Genomic DNA, 18,814 nt, shown 5'->3' with positions numbered 1-18,814 from the left:
CTTTCTGCGTTATTTTTGATGCCCTCATCACCACGTTTGATTTTTTTCACTATAAAAGTCTTTCCAAAGTAAAGTTTTTCTTGGACTTAAAGTTAAATGAACACAACAACAGGAGTGTCAACATTTGATTTGCTTGAGATTTTCAGTGTTAAATAATATTTTTTTAATTTGGCTCTTTTTTGCTAATAAACACAGTGGATTAAACCTCAGAGCAGTTCTTTCCAGGGACAGTTTTTAGTTAATGAACTAGTTAAAAAAAAAAAAAAAAGCATTACACTTTTAATCCCACCACGAAGATCTCAACGCTTATGTCGTAGCCATCTCATGACAAATCAAAACTATGTTGGAATAATACTGGGTAAAAATAGAATATGTAAAAATTACATTTAAAATGTTAAGTCCTTCCAGATACTAATAAAGCTAAAATGTGCAGACAGGGATGCAGATGTCAGGCATCAATAGTAACTATTTTACGTTTCACATAAAGTGAAGTTAACCTCTTATGAAGAGTACTTCTTATCCTTTGACTGCCAGTGAAAAAGCTTTGGAAGAAGTTTTCTAAAGTGTGAGGATATAGTCCATGAGCTTCAAGTGTAAAACAGAGATGCTGGGTTACAAACTGGACATGCAGAGTGTTAAAGAAGAGGATGTTTGTAAAGCAGGCAGGATCTAATTAACAGACTATATTGAGTTGCATGATGGGAATCTTGTGATCCAGCCAATTTCATGCCTGTTAATATGGACTCTATAATAAAGTCTGTGTATCACAGCTGCATTGACTTTAAAATCATTCTTGTTTAAATATGTCTGCTAAAAACCCTGTAGCTAAATAAATAACAACAAAGAGCAGCCTTCTATGGCATCAGTAGCTATTTTGTTATAGAAAAAGTAATGCCTGAAACAATGTACCGGTAATAGAGCAATACAGATGTTAGAAACTTTTATTTTAATTATGAGAACTCCGAAATAAAGCTGCAGCTCCTTTTAAGGTATTGTATTTGTGAGAGGAAAAAAAGACGGGGTCTGTAAACAAATATATATATATATACACTGAGGATTATGTTAATTTCAAGACAAAAACATATATATTACAAGAAATGGTTTAAAGACTGAGACGACGCCCAAGTTTTAGGTCTGGTACGCCGTTATAACATGTAAATTATGGGAAAAAACTTTCTCTGTCAGACTGGAGCCTGACAAATCTAAAATAATGTTAGATAAATTACTTATATTGCCAGTAAGACATACATTTAATTGAAAATAAAAATAAACATTAATTCACAAATATTGCATCTTTCATAGACCTCCTTGGTTCAACGCTACAATGTTAGTACTGTCGTTATTAATATTATAGATTCGTTTCTTCTTTGTTTCTTTTCCCCTTCACTCAGTTTATATGTTTCATTTATAACTTGTGTTATTGTTCATTTGAATGACTATTTTTTAGTTCAGGTTTGAACTGATTCCTATATAAATAAATAAGAAAACATAGTGGAGGAAATAATGTAAATATAGGGATGAACAGCACAGCTTCTTGTTTCAGTCATCCCTTCTTGCTTTGCGTTTTCCTTTAATTTAATTTTCTTTATATTTTAGAAAATGTTGGTAAAATGCAAAAAAAAAAGGAGAAATAATATAGTAAAAGGGACGTCAGAGGTTTGTAGCACGTACTTTATAATTTTTGTTAATAAATAATAATTTTCTATTATGATTTTTGGGTGAGGAAATGTTAAAAAAAGCCCAGCTGTTCAGATCACGTGACACTCTGCTTCCAGTGAGGTCACGTGAGGTGTTTTGTTGACGGTTGTCGCTGCGTTTCGATGAATTCACGGGCTTATCCTGCCGCTGCTGCTGCAAAGTCATCGCCTTGTTAGAGGAAGGCAGCAAACTGGAGGTGGAAAACACTGAGCGGCTGCGGACAACCTGAGCTTCACTAATGCTAGCAGAGCCTTGACAGTGTCGGCGAAGAGAGAAGAAGCCCCGGTGTGATGGTTTTGTTGTCGGTTTGATACAAAAGGAGGAATTGTTTTCACCTCCCAGGAAGAGGGACCCACAGCGTGTGAAGTTCATATGACGAAACCTGCCTTCTGAGGTAATTTGAAACATTTATCTCATAAATCACCAGTGAGTTACACCGGTTGGGACATTTTCTTGTTAATAGTGTGTCAATTGAAACAATATCGTAGAGTGAGCATGTTATATCTTTAGAATACCTAGCTTTTTCCCTCAGCTTCATCATTAGCATTCATCAGAATCCTTAGGGATTGACGGGTAGGTTGACTGTCCAATCAGAAGCTTCAAAATGCTGCGGCGGACCAATCAGAGAAGAGCAAGGCCGTTCTCAGCAATAAGGAAGAGGTTCACGTCTGTAATGGCTTGCGTGTGTTTCTTGTTTGTTTTCCTTTATTTAGAACAAACTAGTAAAGGAATAGTCACTCTAGGTATGTATCACATGGTCTTATGTATTAAATAATAATAATAATACATCCGGATGACCCTTAATATGCCATGAAAGGAAATGAATAAATGAATGGCACCAGTGTGAAATTCAGACAGTCCCAGAATGACCTGTTTTATTACATTTATGAACTCATGCGCTGTGAAATGAAACTCCCATGAGGCTAACAAAGCCTAGTGTGTCTTTAAAATATACAAACATTTAAAGACACTCTAGGCTATATTGATCTTCATATTCATTCCTGTTTGGACTGTACCAAATTGTTATCTGTAAATGTCACTGTCAATAAACTAAAGACAAATTAAGCTGTTAATGAAGTTTGTAAACTATTGTGTCACCTATATAGACATCTGTGCCTCCCATTTCCTGTTTCTACACACAAAGAAATGAAATCCATTGACTTGTCCAACTGGTGGATCATGTGGATGTCATTGACCTGCTTTTTTTAAAATCTCTGGCTCATTTACCAGTTTTCTCCCCTTAGAACTATACTCGTAAAACTTGCCCCCTCTTCTTATCTAATGTTTTTTTTTTTCACAGTTTCCACTTTGTGCAGAGGTTTTGATCACAAGTTAAACATGATGCTCATTATGATACAGCACATGGATTAATTTCACTTCTCTTTTTTGTTTTCTTTTGGTAAATAGAAACAGAAATCAGAAACCTTAAGGAGGGGGGTCACAATGTTTTAATACAACACAAACAAAGCTCAAAGAGACCATCGTCATCTTGTCAAAAAGTGAATACAGCAGGTCTATTGTGAAGCTGACTGTTAACCCCTTTTTTTTTTTCTATCTCCAGCCACTGTAGAGGGCTGACTGGACTGTGTACCGATCAAAATGGCTATCATACGACAATTCAGACTACTGGTGTGGAAAAACTATCTTCAGCAGGTGAGTTGGAGCGAGGTTAATCTTCACCCAGCTGGTTTGAGTCCTTATTAGGTGCTGATATTGTTTATAGCTGTGTTTAATCAAAAGTAGTTGTGTTTATAGAGCAGGCGCCTGCATGGCAGTACGTGTTAAGTTATAGCTTTATGGGGCATCATAAATACAGAAAACTGACTAACATTTTATTTTCAGCGACTTGTGATGGTACCCAGCTACTTGGAAACTTATTGATCTGATTAATATACAGCAGGGCTGCACTGTTGTTGTGTCACAGGTTCCAGCTAGGTCAACACTTTGGCTTCTGTCGCATGCTTTCCCAGCCTTATATGGCTATCTGAAGGGGAAATCACTGTGTGTATCTTTTGTTGCTTTTTTTTTTTCTTTAAGTCATTGTCACACAAACATCATGAGCAATAATCAATACTGTCACTTTCTTATTGTTAATCATTACAAAACAGACATGTACTTCCAAAGTGCATGATGTTGGTATTTCTAACGTGTTAATCAGTGGCAATAATATTACAGAAGAAATACACATGAGTGTGTATGAGTGTGTTATTTATGTCTTTATTTGAGAGAGAGATAGTACAGTTGATAGAGTTGGAAATTGAGGGGAGAGAGAGAGAGTGGGGAGTGGCCGGTGGAAAAGGAGCCACAGGTCAGATTGAACCCGGACTGTCTGCTTCTAGGACTCTGTACATGGGGCATGCAAACTAACTGCTATTCCACCAGCACTCCATCTATTTTATTTTAAATACAGCCACCCAAGTACAGCACGCACATCAGTACAGTATATATTTATGTATACACAAAATTAAACTGAGAATTTAAGCCAAAAAAAAAACTGAAATAGAAAGAAAATAAATACATAGCATACAAGAATATAAAGTGGAGTTAAGGTTATGATCAATCAATGCGTCATACAAATAATGAAGATACACATGTAAAAAGATTTTTCTGCTATTGCAATAATTTAGGTATAACTTCTCTGAATTTGTTTCCTGCTTTTTTAAAAGTCGGTAAACATGTTAGCCTGGCTCAACACCTTATCATAACTCAAAACCTCCCAGACAGACGTGGCGTCCTACACCAACAGTTCACTTTAAGAGTTTGCACTGCTCTGCATGAAAAACAACATTATCAAGTGCAGCGTCTTAGTTGAGTTTACAGAAGATTGGAAAGAATTTGTACTCCAAACAGTACCAGTGAATTGCACCGAATGGAAACTTGCATAGTTTTGAACTTTAATATCAGTTGCTCATTGCACAACCCTGCAGCTATTCATGCAAGTTTGGTTATCTGCTTCAGATCATGCCTGGTGTGTTGAAGTCGCTCCAACTAGTTTTTTTATCCACTCACTGCCCTTCCAGTTGTGGTCGTCGAGAGTTTACAGACACTCCATTAAGACCAGGCAGGAAAAAATACTGTCTTGGTGGTGTTGCTCGGCCGCAGAACACTAACACAGTACAGTGAATGTTTGTCACTTAAAATTAATTTCCAAATGTCATGCTTTGCAACATTCAACCTTCCGTTGCAAAGTGCTGACATCATAAGGCCTATAAAAGCCTGCTGTAAAAAACAGCAAAGTCCTGATGTATCTGGGTCATTCAGTTGTTTGAACGTGTCCTTGGAAAACTGGTCCCATTTAGAAAATGATTATACTCTTAAATGTCGTCATTCATTTGTCCTTGTTTACGACAACATTATGTTAATCAAGAGCATTTAAAAGTTTAGACCATATTGGGAATCAAGGAAAAGTCTGTTCTGTAAAGGGAAGCATTTTAAATGAACTATATTCTCATTTCTATCGAGCCAAACGGTTTATTTACTCAATGAAATAATTGACAAGATTAATGATTTCTAGATCGTAGCTTGACTTTACTGAAATCTATTCTGTCTGGTTGTGTTTAAGCCAGTTGCCTGTTTGTTATTTTGTGCCTTATTAAATGTTACAGTGAGTTGCCAGATATTGTCCCCCTGGTATTGTAGACACTATCTACTGATCGTCCTGTATCCTGAGGCGTTTAGTGTCAGGACTGAAATCAATGTTTGCTTGATCGAAGTTAAACAATTGATTGTATTTTTTTCCTCGGGGGAACTGTTAAGTCTTAAACAATCACTGTATGACATTTTGCTCATATAAAAATCTGTTGACTTTTCGTGGGTTTGTTATTAAAGATACATCACATGTAGATCTGTGTTAAGCATATTGTTGTAGTCAAGACGACACTAACCGAGACCAAGACATACCCGAGACTAGAGTGCTCCACAACTAAGACATTTAGGGATCAAGACCGAGTCAAGACCAAGACCACGGCATGAGAGACTGAGTCAAAACAAAGACATTTAGGGATCAAGACCAAGGCATGTAAGACTTAGTCAAGAAGAACAAGACATTTAAGGATCGAGACCAAGTCAAGACCAAGGCAGGGTGAGACCGAGTCAAGACCATAAATATCAATGAAAAATCATCATCTTGTATTCAGGGCCCCTGTCACTCACTTAGACCGGGGGAAATAAATCAAACTACGAATGAATTGAAGTTATTCATTGTTTCAGAAAAGGGACAAGACAGAGTAAAAATGCTTTCAATTCCGAGACAAGACAGCGTCCGAGACCTTCAAAAGGGGTCTCTAGACCAGCCTTGAGTCTAAGACAGATCTCGGTTACTGAAACACTAAGGACTGTAACCACAGAGTACAAATTTATTACCTTACTTTATAAAGTAAAGACAGGTTTAGAGCAACTCATAAAACATCAAATAAACTTCAGCATGAGTCTAACAATGCTGTTATATAATACGTGTAATATTAGATCAAAGGTATACAATTGAGTTAATACCCAAATGGTATTCAGGTTAAATACCCTCTGCTGTCACTGGGGGGGGGGGGGGGGGGGTGATATTGGCATCCCTCAGAGATTCACTGTAATGTCCTATAACTGTCAAAGTCCCTTTGTACTCCAATCACTCAACAGGAGGAGGCCATCACATAAATTATGATGGGGTTCAGCTGTCTCTGAAAACATCTAGTTTAAATTCTGGATAGCAGGAACACAATAGAAGGATGCCCAGATCCCATCTGGGTTGAAAATTAGTTGTTGTTAGTAGTAATATATTCAAAGCATATTGAGTTTTTCTGAAGTGCCCTCGAAACTGAACTTCAGTCACTTTGGTGTCTCTGAGGAGCTAATACAGAATTTCAGCACACTGCTAACATGTGGTGAAAAAGTTGCATTTATTAATGTTTATCAAGGGTTAGGTTTTCTCATTATATGCTCTAAGAGAGTTTTCTTAAAGCCCTGAATGACAGATCATCTCTATTTCTGCTCTTCAGAAACGTCAAATCCTGGTCACCCTGGTGGAGATCCTGCTGCCCCTGCTCTTCTCCGGTATCCTCATTGTGCTACGTCAGAAGGTTCCTTTTAAGGACTACCCAAATGCCACCGTCTATGAGAGCTACGCCGTGGACCGGCTACCAAGGATTGCCTTCAGACCCTTACAGCTGGCTTATGTGCCCAGTAACTCCAGCGCAGTGCGTCAGGTGGCAGAGTACGTGCGAGGGAGCCTGTTCCTCTCCTCAGGTAGGTTACGCAAAATGAAAAAACAGTTCTGTAAACTAAAGTATCAGCAGTAGCTATTCAGTTACACGCTGCTCTGTCCATTAATTGCCAAGCTTATTTGGGTTTCTTGTTTTCTTGTATTTAATCTAACATGTGGCAGCTCTTGAGTTCAGTGGAATCGTTGGATAATTTGGGGAGAAAACACTTGCACTTGGAGAAAAGATCAATACAGTTAGTACCTGTCAGCCGTGACGCTTAAGATAGCATAAACATTTCAAATGGGGAGGAAAGGTAGCATGACTTGGTTAAAGGTAACACAATCTACCTGACTTCACATTTAAACCTATACCTTTTCTTTTGTTACTTTGATGTCTTCAAACACTGATGTGCAGAAATGAGAGTTTATGGTTTTAGACGGGCTCACCTGCGAGTTGATTCCTCCCGTTTACAGTCCTGATCATAAGTACAACATAACAGTTTAACTTCATCTTTTATTTTGAGTCTTAAATACTTGAACATATTCCCTAAAATATAAAAACTATTCCTTTAGATATGACTATGCTCTAAAGAATTTCAAACATTTCTCACACTAAGAAAAAAGTCTGAAATTCTTAATATAAGAAGATTATTCCATAAAACTGAAAACAATTACTCACTGAACAATACTGAATGTGACTGATACATGAATTCACAAAGGAACTAGTGTTAATCTCTAAATTCTGTATTCATATTTTAAGCTTTAATATGAAACACAGACTGTGTTAGAGCCCAAGTGATTAATCATCCAGCTGATAATATCGGTCGATATTAGCGTATTAGGTATCGGCTAATTTTATCGCAGATATGTGCCGATATAACTAGATTTATTCAACCAGTCAAATAGCATTTCATTTGAGTATCGTTGTATTAAACTAGCAGTTCTCTTACACTAGCAGAATGTGCTTTATGGATTACAACAAACACCATCTCCCTCCAGAGTTTTAAGCGGTGGTGCATGTACATGTGCAGTTACTTTTCAGTTGAGTGACCATCTTGTCTTCATTATTTATATTTTCCTCAAGTGTTTGATTCGTGCATTTGAGCTATCAACACACTTAATGTATATATCTATATCGGCCGATATATCGGTATCTGATTTCTTTTCCTCCCCAATATTGGTATCAGCCTCAAAAATCATATATCGATCGTGCCCTAGAGTGTTCATATAGGTATTATAAAGAAGTACAGGAAAGTATAAAAGCATGTACAATACCAGTGTTATTTTGATGTTAGTTGTCAATTGAAATAAAAAGGATTTTGTTGATTTTACTTAAAGAAACTGTAACATCATCATATTCCAGAAATGCTTGTGATTAAGTATTTAACAGTTGCTCTAACAATCTGGATTTCATTCCTGCAAAGCTGAATATTTACATTCCCAACTGAGCTTCTAGTTAGATTACTACTAAATACTACAGCCCAGATACCGACTGTAAACTGGGACACAGCTGGGAATACTGGTTCCTCTTGATACAGCTCTCAGGGGAGCAAACAGGCCGCACCCTGCTCTGGTGTCAGACTGTATCAGCCGCGAGTTCAGATAGCTCGTACACCGGAGTCTGTTTTCCTCACTGAAACACACACACACACCTCTGCATGACCAGTTATGCAAACAAACCTGACACAGTGTGACGGTCAGGTGTGTGAACAGGCTGTTTACATATTTGTTTTGATGTTCACAGATCAGCAGCAAAGACGAATGGCAGCAGTGTGAGACTGAAGGCAGAAATAGAGCAGCAGGTAGACTGGTGTGAGTGTGACTGCAGGTTGTCTCTCCTTGTGAGATCCCAGCTCAGCCATTCATGAATAATTTAGTGTTCAGAGAGAAAGGTGGAGGGGGGATATGATCAAGGCTGAGTTTTAGTATGTCATGCATACAGCAGAACACAGAAAAAAAGTGACCTCTTGCTCTGAATAAAATAAAGAATCCTGTTCAACAGATGAATCTGAAGACATTTTAAAAGCCCTTTGATATTTCTGATGTCAGAGTTTTATACATTTACTAACAGCCCTGGGATAAAATACAAATGATGTGTAGAGTGTAAAGGTATAAGCTGTTGAATCTGCTGGTTTATGTGTTACATAGTAGATTGTGTAATAGTGAGTAATGAAATGAGAGCCTACATTGTGTAATATAAATCTTTGGTTGCTTAACAAATGAAAGATGTTAAGCTGTTGTGTAGACCTGCCTATCTGGGAAGCTTGAGCTATAAATACAAATACAAATAAACCTAGCTGATTACATAATAAATAATCAAACCAGTGTTTGCCAGCCTTAATTGCCTGAAGCCGCAGGTATCAACGCCTAAATAGTTTCTAGTTCTAGTGGGGGTGTTATAAAGATGATCAGTAGTCTTTTAACAGTTGGACATACTGCATATCCTGGTTGTTTGCAACATAAACTTTTTAACACTGTGTAGAGCTAGCAATCAATTATTTCAACAGTAAATTATTTATTTTAATCAACAATTCAAATGTCTCATGCATTACTTTAGGATGGTTATTATTTAAACAGTTAACACGTTGACTGTAGCTGGTGCTGAATCATTTAAAGCTCTCGTGAGAAACGTTTAGTTTGTGTTGTTTTTGGCGACCCCTGTGGACAAAGCGGTACATCTTTTAGCTTTACTGAAATACAGTAATCCTGTATTACTGGTTGAACCATTTCCCAATACTTACTCTCTAACTTAAACTAATGACTGCTTTAACTCAAATAAAGCTCTAATTTAACTGTAATAATCATCAATACAGTAAACTAACCTTTAAAAGTCAAATGTTATTCTCCTTTTCAACCAGTTTAAATAAGTTTTAGAGATCCCCACGCCCCTCTCTGGAAGGTCTTGGATGGCTCAGGCTTTCTCGCTCCATGTCCTATTGTTTACAGTGAGAAGGCAGACTCAGAGGGCAGAACAAATACTTAGCTGTGGGAGTGTCACCTTCTCATAATTGGGGGGTTTGTAGACATGCTAAGGACACATATTAGTGTTTGAAAAAGTTGGTAAAGTAGATTTTGCATAATATGTGACCTTTAAGCAGATAGCAGGAGAAGTGGTGCCTGTATAAACTGTTGTGTTTGGCAGCTGGTTGTGCTCCTTCTGTGCCCTCTGAATGTCTCCATGCTGTTGTTCACTTTAATAGGACTGACCCAGATTTAACCCAAGGACCGGTGTGTAAAACCGGCGTCCTTTTGTCAGACTCAGAATACCTGCATGTCTGCCTGATAAGAGGAATGAAAAGCTGCAGTTGAGAAATCCAGCTTTAGGAAAGAAAGAAAGAAAGAAAGAAAAAGTAACAGATCTGTTTCTTTCAGTTATTGTTCTCGTCTTTGTTTTTATTCTGTTTTATTACGACTGGTTTTCTCAAGCTGTTTGTGATAGTGGTTTTTTTCTCTTTCTGTGTGATAAATCAGCCATGTCAAAAAGCATATAAGTGGGTGAACTCTTTTGAGGGAATTTGACCTGTCGAATAAAAATATAATTTTTAATTCGGAATGCCGTCAGCATCTCGGCAAACTTCCTGGCAGTCAGGGAGAATCAGCAGGAGCACCAAGGTCGGGCAATGAGACAGCCATGAAAACAGATGTACGTGAGATGAATACCATACTGCCACTAATGTGATTTTTGTGTGTGCATGTGTGTGCCTGTGTGTGCGTTTCTTTCCTAGTGCGTGGCTTTGAGACAGAGGAGCAGTTTGAGGACTTTGTGAGGAAGGACCCACTGTCAGGAAAGATACTAGCGGCTGTGGTGTTCGAGCACCCTTTCACCCATGACGATGAACCTCTGCCCATTAAGGTGAAAGTCCCAAAATACACACAGTGTCACACACAGTGTCACACACAGTGTCACACACAATGCAGTAGAGACAGATGGCTTAATCTTGCACCGTATGAGTGGCTGCAACTACAGTACATTGTTTTCTTGTCTTATTACTGCTTGAGGAACACTGAGCTGAAACAGACCTTGTTAATCCTGACTTGAATACTTAGAAAGCTTTAAAAATACATTCCAACATACTGCTGTTGTCATAGCGTAAAAACCATGTGATACTTTAAATCCATGATATGCGTTACCAGTATTACAGGTTCAGGCAGGTTGTTCTCCTCCTTCAACAACTGATTGTTTGCTCGCCCATTAAGAAGTTGTTTTCTGGTTTAAAAATAGAATAAAGAGTCTCAAGCGTTAAGCTCATGTTTTGGTCAGTTTTATAACGAAGCACAACAGCACAATGTAACTTTTAACATTTTGGAGACAGTTTTCATCCAGGCCCTGAACTTACTGTCACATATGTACCTCACAGTGGGTGATCATCTTTGTTGTGCACACTCTCACAACTTTATACTCCATTGGGTTTGAGTGAGGGGGTCGGCTGGGTTATGCGTGCAGAAAAAAGAGCAGGAACAGTCCTCTGTCATGTATTAAGACCCCTACAACATGTATAAGGACTTTTTAGAAAAAGTTGGGGGGGAACAGATTTGACCGTTTGTGCATCCCACTCGCACAGTGTCAGAACATTTTGAGGAGTGCAGTGAAAGTGTAAAGGGGGTTCATATGGTTTAGCATGACTATAACTAGCAGCAGTGAAACTTATCATCCTGTGTAGCAGGAAAAACTTGACACGGGACGGATAAATTTACAGGTTTGTACAGTTTAATCTCATAAGGGAAAAATATACTGAGTGAGAAGGAAGTGTCGTGCAGACTTTACAGACTATATGGAGCTCACAGGAGGAGAGAGATGTGATCCCACATGTTTGGCTGAATCATCTGCTCATATACATCTAACCACATTTCTTTTCAGTCGTATTCTACTTGTCTATCTCCCTCTGCCTCCTTCAAATTAATCATCACTTCACCCTTGCTGCAATATGTTTGACACTCAACCCACAAAGATGTATCTAATTCATCAAAATATACTGCTAACTTCTTCAGCTAGGCTTCTACTTACCTTTGTTAATATTTTGAATCAACAACAAATCTGGTGCTCTTATTTGAAGCTCTGTTAATAAATAGTCCCCTTTATGCTCACTCATGTACAGGTGGGCTACCATCTGCGGTTCACCTTCACCCCGCGCAACGCCCCACCCAAGGAGAAGTCGGAGCTCAACCCGAACAGTGACCTGGACTGGCACACGCTTAGCCTCTTTCCCCTCTTTCAGCTGCCAGGGCCGAGGGAGCAGTACGACAAGGAAGGAGGCACACCTGGTGAGAACTCCCATCTCCGGCTACCTGATGATCCGGCTCGTCAGTCTCATACAGTCTTCCAAACCAATACATCCAATACATCCTACTAAACCTTGGTCACAGTTTTTATAGTCTGACATTAAAACTTCACATTTCATTGGTGGAGCTGCCCACATTAGAAATATTACATAGATGCCAGAAGGCAGCGTGATTGATAAAAAAGCTGTTTCTCTCCCACTACTCTGGAGCATGAGGCCTCTCTTCAGGAGGTGTTTCCATGGCAACCACTGCCTTACACATCTTTGGCGTGATCTGTGTTGTGCCTTGTGCCCCCTCCTCCTTTGTTGGGCTTTTAAGAGGTGTCAGGCTCTGTTATGGAGGCATCAAATACAGAATAATAACCTCTGTCGCGCTTCTGATCCTCCAGAGCACGGCTCTTCAGAAGGTTTCATCTGGATAAGGAGAATCCTCTCTTTGTCTATCTATGACCAGACTATCCTTTTTTGAATTTTGCAAAGAAAAACTGGATAGGATCCACCTTCTCAAGACGGGGACTTTGAGGGATTACCAACTCCGGATTAGCTGTGCTCTAAATGGGATTTAATAGTAAACGCTTCATCCAAAGGGGGGCGCAGAAATCCAAACAAACTAATAGTTTCTTACAGCATGATTTGAATTAAATATCATACGTCTGATATAAACAGCTGAATTAAAGGGTGAATTAATTCATGGATGCAAAATCCCAAATTTCAAAAACAAACAAAAAACCCTAATTTCAGCTTTATTAACCATGTCACTGAAGCAATACATTAATTCAAGAGCAAAATAAGTGTCAACATCAAGTAAAAATATTGTGTTTGATCTACTGAAAAGTATACCTACATTTTCTTCCTGTAATCAGGACGGAAATCCCCCCTGTTGCTGGAATCAAGATTATGCAGACATTTTTTGGATCAAAGATCTCCCAGTTCTACTCCGAAGTTTCTAAAAACACAAACTGAAGGTTTTAATTGGACAACCGGGATGTGTTTCAACAACCTGATTTCAAGATTTGATCCGATCGGACACCTGGGCCCTCATTGTCGAGGTTAAATTACGTGATGGTGATGATTTTGGGCCGAGAGGAGTCTACAGTTCTGCTCTCCATAATCAAACCTAAACCCTTTTTTTTTTTTCATCATGAAGTTCTGAAGTAGAGTGTTAACTGTAATGGCATAGAGAGGCGTGCTTCAAAAGATAAAGTCATTCTGGCAGCATAATAGAATCTTTTAGAGTCACATGAATATGGATTTCCAACCTCCACATGCAGAATGAGTAATGACTGCAGCTCCACTTTTCTGACTCAGGGCCTCTTAAGCTGTTAAAGTTTGAAAGAAAATTGAAAATGTCAATCTGAACGTTCCATTTTACCAATTGTCTTTACTTTTCAGACCCTAATTAATGATGATACAATGGCTGATAAATGCTTGAATTCATTTTATTCCAATAAGGTTACTTCCGAGAGGGATTCCTGGCTGTGCAGCATGCAGTGGATCGAGCCATCATGATCTCGTACAACAGAACTGCAGCTTCCCCTCTGCTGCGACAGATCAGAGTGGTCCTGTCCAGATTCCCTTACCCTGCCTTTATTTATGACGTCTTCATCCTGGCCATTCAGAACCAACTGCCTCTACTGCTGGTGCTCAGCTTTACATACACTTCTCTCAACATAGTTCGGGCTGTGGTGCAGGAGAAGGAAAAGAAGCTCAAGGTGTGTTTTTGTGGACCGTTCTGTGGGCTCAAGTCAGAACACACAAAAACTGACCGCCTCTCTGATCATTTTCTGTTGTTCTTTTTCTTTTCAGGAGTATATGAGGATGATGGGTCTCAGTAACTGGCTCCACTGGAGCGCCTGGTTCCTCATGTTCTTCCTCTTCCTCTCCATTTCAGTCTTTCTGGTCACTCTGCTTCTCTGTATCCAGGTGAGATTGTTTTTCTGAATCCCTGTTACATAAAACACATTCCAGCACGTCTCTCCGGCCTCTTAGAAAAGTAAACGGTAGAACCATTTCAACGTTGAAATACCTGCTGAATGCATGTATTCAGCAGAATAACATGAAGATATCTTCAGCTTTCCATCAGCAGAACTCCATTTATTATTAAGCAATGACAGGCAGTGCTTTCTAATGGCTTTGAAAGAAGACAAAAAGAGAAACTGTCAGTAAATAAAAGAAAGTATCTGTAAAGAAAACAGTTAAATAAGAATTGACAGTTCTAAACCATGCATGATAACTTCATGTTTGTTTGTTGTCATTACTGAACAAAAGCTTTACAAACCTGTTGTTTTAGGTGAGCCCTAACGGAGCAGTGCTGACCTACAGTGACCCCACGCTGGTGTTTGTCTTTCTGCTCGTCTTCGCCGTGTCCACCATCAACTTCAGCTTCATGATCAGTACCTTCTTCTCTCGAGGTGTGTGTTTCTTCTCTCAACAATAACTATGTTTCTGGTGTGGGACTGAGCTTTGTGTTCAGTCGGTTGCCTTTTACATAACACTGTCGATCTGTCTGATGCAGGTCAAATATCCACTGTTTGCTTTGCTTCCTCCTCACGGCTGCTCCAAAGTATTAAGCCAAGTGTATCTACACAAAGGTCTTAACACAGAAAGGACTACTTTTGAAAGGCAAAACACAGTCTGCACTGATCGACCTCAGGCATGCATTGGCTGATCGAGTAAATCCCTCTAAGCATCTAAAGATCAATGTTTGATTAACTTTGAAAAGTAGTGGATTTCTTAAATGTAGTGGCCCTGAGCCCTGTCTGGCTTTAAAATGTCAACTTGGGCCTTAAAAACATAGATGACAGAGAGAGCTATTAAAAACCTGTCCCTCTGATTCCGATACATTTGAATGAGTGCAAAGCAATAAAACGATCAGAGATTTTTCATGCAGACCAGCATCCGTCTCATCTTTTACAAACAGAGCAGCTCAGGTTACACATGCTCATCTAGCTCAGTTTCATGCAGCCTTTTAAAAAAGCAGATACACACAAACACTTAACTTACACTTTATGTTCTTCAGAAGATCACGAGAAGCATTGATTGATTTTGATTGGTCACAATTAAGCCTTAAAAGCCTATCGTCCACAGGAGCTGATTTAAAGAGACTCTAAAGCCTCTCTCCCGTTGGCTCACTATGACGGGTTAAATTTCTCTCTCTATTATTCATACTAGAAGTCGATCTTCTGTGTAATTTAATTAGCCTTTTCACCTTGTACAGCTGGTTTCCCTATTTTGCTTTGACGTGCAGAGGCAAGGTAGTGTCATATTTAAAAATGTATCTCAGCTTGGCTTGTTTTTTGCTCCATTAATAATTATCCAAACTTTTAATTTTACAACCCAACTTAAGTCATTAAAAGTGTGTAAACTGCAGCTGAACTTTCTGAAATGTTCTAACCCTGTACATAGAAATACGTGTTCAGCACAAAGATTGTTAAATAATGAACCTCACATGGCGATGAAGTACGCAGCAAAGCCAGACTACTTTTATTTTCAAGCCTTTTCCACCGAGCTCTCTGGATACTTGTGATGGCACTTAATCAATACATGTTCCATGCATGCTCAAAATATCACATTGTCTGCCACGAGTGCTCTTATAAGAGTTCTTGTCGAGCTGCTCATAATTGAAAAAAAAAAAAAAAGAACAGACCTGAAAGTCTTTCTTAATGTTCCTTCTGAACTGCACTCATACATTTACTCTACCACTCAAAGGAGTGAGCTCTTGCAGGAATGGTAGGTCTCTTTGAGCTGTTGTATAGGTCTACACATGTTTGGTACATTGTACAGAAAGATTCTCTGAAAAGGGTTGAGGGTTGTTTTTTCAAGTCTGCAAATGTTTTATTCTAAGTACACTCAACCTCTTTTTCTTCTCTCTTTTCTGCCTTATTTTAGCAAATGTGGCTGCAGCAGCAGGCGGCTTTATCTATTTCATGAGCTACCTTCCCTATTTGTTCCTCTGGCCACGCTACGACCTACTGAGCCATGCCCAGAAGGTGTCAGCCTGCCTCATCTCAAACGTGGCCATGGCTATGGGCGCTCAACTCATGGGAATGTTTGAAGGCAAAGGTGAGAGTTTGTTGTTTGGGGGAATTTTGTCTTGACAGTTTTTATTTTTTAGGAAATCAGGCGACATGTCTCTCTTCCTCTCCCTCCTGTAGGTACGGGAATCCAGTGGTCCAACATGTTTGACTCTGTGACGGTAGACGACGACTTCTCCATGGCCCAGGTGTTGGGCCTGCTGATGTTTGACGCAGTGCTGTATGGGTTGGTGGCGTGGTACATGGAGGCAGTTTTTCCTGGGGAGTATGGCGTGCCTCTGCCATCCTACTTCTTCGCACTGGTATGCACACATGCACACAGAACATCTCTCTCTTCGTAAACAACTTTCTACATCTTGATCTAAAATAATATAAAAAATATGGTATCTTTTACAACTCTTCATTTTGGTTTTTGACCAGAAGTGATCAAATTGGAACATCAGGTTGGATACAAATTTCTACATCTTTGTCCTGGTTGACAAGACAGCAGCTTGTCAATCACAGGTGGACACGCTTTGTAACATAACCTGCTTTATTGTATCTTTAACTCTTAAGGGGACCATCATTTCAAATATGAACATCCTCATGTGTGAGAGAAGACTTGAAACTAACAATTTTAAACATAAAGTTGTCATAAGTCAACTGAATGTTACAGCCGTTTTCTCACCTGGTTCCATACAATCCAACATTATTTTTGTAATCAGTGTAGTCGCCCCCTGCTGGACATTATGTCTTTAAGTGAAGTGTCTGAAGAGAGGTCTGCTTCTTTCATTGCTGCTCATTTACTAAATGAGTGAGATGTTTAATTGAGACACTATCAGCAAACTTCATATCAGAACCATAAAAATATAAAGACTTACAGATGAAGTAACAGACACATTCAGAGGCTTTGTGCCATAAGAGGCAGACACATGAACATGTGCTTTCTTATTGACGTAAGTGAGGGATATGATATTATTGACGTAAGTGAGGGACATGATACTTGATAATACAAGTGCTTAAAATCTCACCAGCTTCCAAACATCAACACAGCTCATTGTGTTTGTTTTAAGGTCTGTATCGCTGCTCCCACCATTTGAACCAGGGTCTGACGCAGGTGTTACAGTGTGGTTTACAGTTAAAGACTCATTAACATGTCAACAAACGCTGACAGACGTCGGTGTTCAGCACTTATAGCTGTGTTGAAAGCTCAAGGTCAAGGCTCAGGTCTCTTGTCAGAGTAAAATTGCCCTACATTAGAGAGAAATGACTGCATTCAGCCGCAGTGGCTCTGATGTCACGGGTAGTGGAGGGGACTGCAAATGCGAGGTCACAACTTAACCGCCAAAGGAAGTCTCTGGGCTCAGCCAGCCAGAATAACAGGAAGTGTCTAAGTCAGTCAAGCCAACAGAAATAAGTTTTATCTGTATAAAAACTGATCACGAAGTGGTTTGCCTTCAAACACGTAAAAATAAACTCACGCTTTCCCATTCCACTCGAAATTGGAATTTTGGAGACCGCCAGCAGGGTGCGGTTTAGATATTGACGCACATGTGTCCATTGTGTGTGTGTTTGGGTGTGAGAAGCTGTTTCTTCAACAAAGAAAGTGAAAGGTCTGACTCTGGTCCTCAGGAAGTGCAACAGAGGGAGGTTTGGCCAGGAAACAATCCCCTCTAATGTAGAGTGTACAAGAACAATGATCACGTCTGCCCACTTTGTCTTTCTTGTGTTTCTATGAATGATCGTGTTCCTCTGCTTCCCTTGATGCATCCTGTAATTGCAACGCTTCATTGAAATAAGGTGCAAGGGGTTGACGTGCAAGGGGTTGACATGCAAGGGGTTGACATGCAATATACGGTATAGAAAGAAACTGCAGTTCCTTGAATGTCCGCTTGAGGCTGGCTGCCAAAGCCAAGGACACCGTGTTAGGTTCTGAATGTCTTTTTTCTTCTTTTGTGAAAACTTTCAGATTTGATTTTTAAAATCTATTTGTTTTGATATTATGAAGCTCTTCTCTTTGGCTGCTTTTATCTAAGTTAGGTTGATTACCTACTTTTTTGTCTCCATCCTCTCATCTGCAGCCATCATACTGGTGCAGCAGTCCCCGCATGGCTTTGGTTAACGAAAAGGAAGAAGAGGAAGATGCAGAAAAGGCTCTAAAAGGAGAGTTTATAGAAGAAGAGCCTGCTGGACTCGTCTCCGGGGTCAAAATTAAACATCTGGCTAAGGTGAGGATAAAAACGGACACCATGACCCAGAGGGTCAGCATGTGCATGTACTGTAGAAGAGTGCAGATTGTGCAAGTGTCCAAAAATAAATACACTCAAACAACAAGGTTACAGTGCCCCCGTAACTGTTTTGCTCAAGAAATGCATTGAAATGTTTTGGACTAAATCCTCGACAGGAATTCAAAGTGGGTAACAAGACCCGGCAGGCTGTGCGGGATCTTACTCTGAACATGTTTGAGGGGCAGATCGCAGTGCTGCTAGGACACAATGGTGCAGGAAAGACCACAACGCTGTCCATGCTGACAGGTGACCATATGAACACACTTTGACACATGCACAACAAGTGTACCTACACACACATGAAATTACATCCCATAAATAATCCTCCCTCAGCTGATTTCCTTTGTG

At 39.5% G+C, this 18,814-nt stretch overlaps 1 protein-coding gene across 1 annotated transcript in view; it reads left to right on the top strand.

Moving 5' to 3' along the window:
• Positions 1 to 1,821: 1,821 nt before the first annotated feature.
• abca3b (ATP-binding cassette, sub-family A (ABC1), member 3b) overlaps positions 1,822 to 18,814 on the top strand; it is a 29,187-nt gene continuing 12,194 nt past the window's right edge. Inside the window, exons 1-12 of the mRNA XM_061065620.1 lie at positions 1,822 to 2,092; positions 3,260 to 3,351; positions 6,684 to 6,930; positions 10,612 to 10,739; positions 11,983 to 12,148; positions 13,618 to 13,877; positions 13,972 to 14,088; positions 14,456 to 14,576; positions 16,054 to 16,227; positions 16,320 to 16,501; positions 18,260 to 18,406; positions 18,583 to 18,712. Coding sequence (XP_060921603.1) covers positions 3,298 to 3,351; positions 6,684 to 6,930; positions 10,612 to 10,739; positions 11,983 to 12,148; positions 13,618 to 13,877; positions 13,972 to 14,088; positions 14,456 to 14,576; positions 16,054 to 16,227; positions 16,320 to 16,501; positions 18,260 to 18,406; positions 18,583 to 18,712 — 1,726 coding nt within the window. The 5' untranslated portion in view covers positions 1,822 to 2,092; positions 3,260 to 3,297. The remainder of the gene's footprint in view (positions 2,093 to 3,259; positions 3,352 to 6,683; positions 6,931 to 10,611; positions 10,740 to 11,982; positions 12,149 to 13,617; positions 13,878 to 13,971; positions 14,089 to 14,455; positions 14,577 to 16,053; positions 16,228 to 16,319; positions 16,502 to 18,259; positions 18,407 to 18,582; positions 18,713 to 18,814) is intronic.

The sequence above is a fragment of the Labrus mixtus genome, chromosome 20 (genome assembly GCF_963584025.1).
Source record: "Labrus mixtus chromosome 20, fLabMix1.1, whole genome shotgun sequence".
NCBI lineage: Eukaryota > Metazoa > Chordata > Actinopteri > Labriformes > Labridae > Labrus > Labrus mixtus.
Note: the sequence above shows the minus strand (reverse complement) of the source record. Positions and strands in the feature narration are given on the sequence as shown.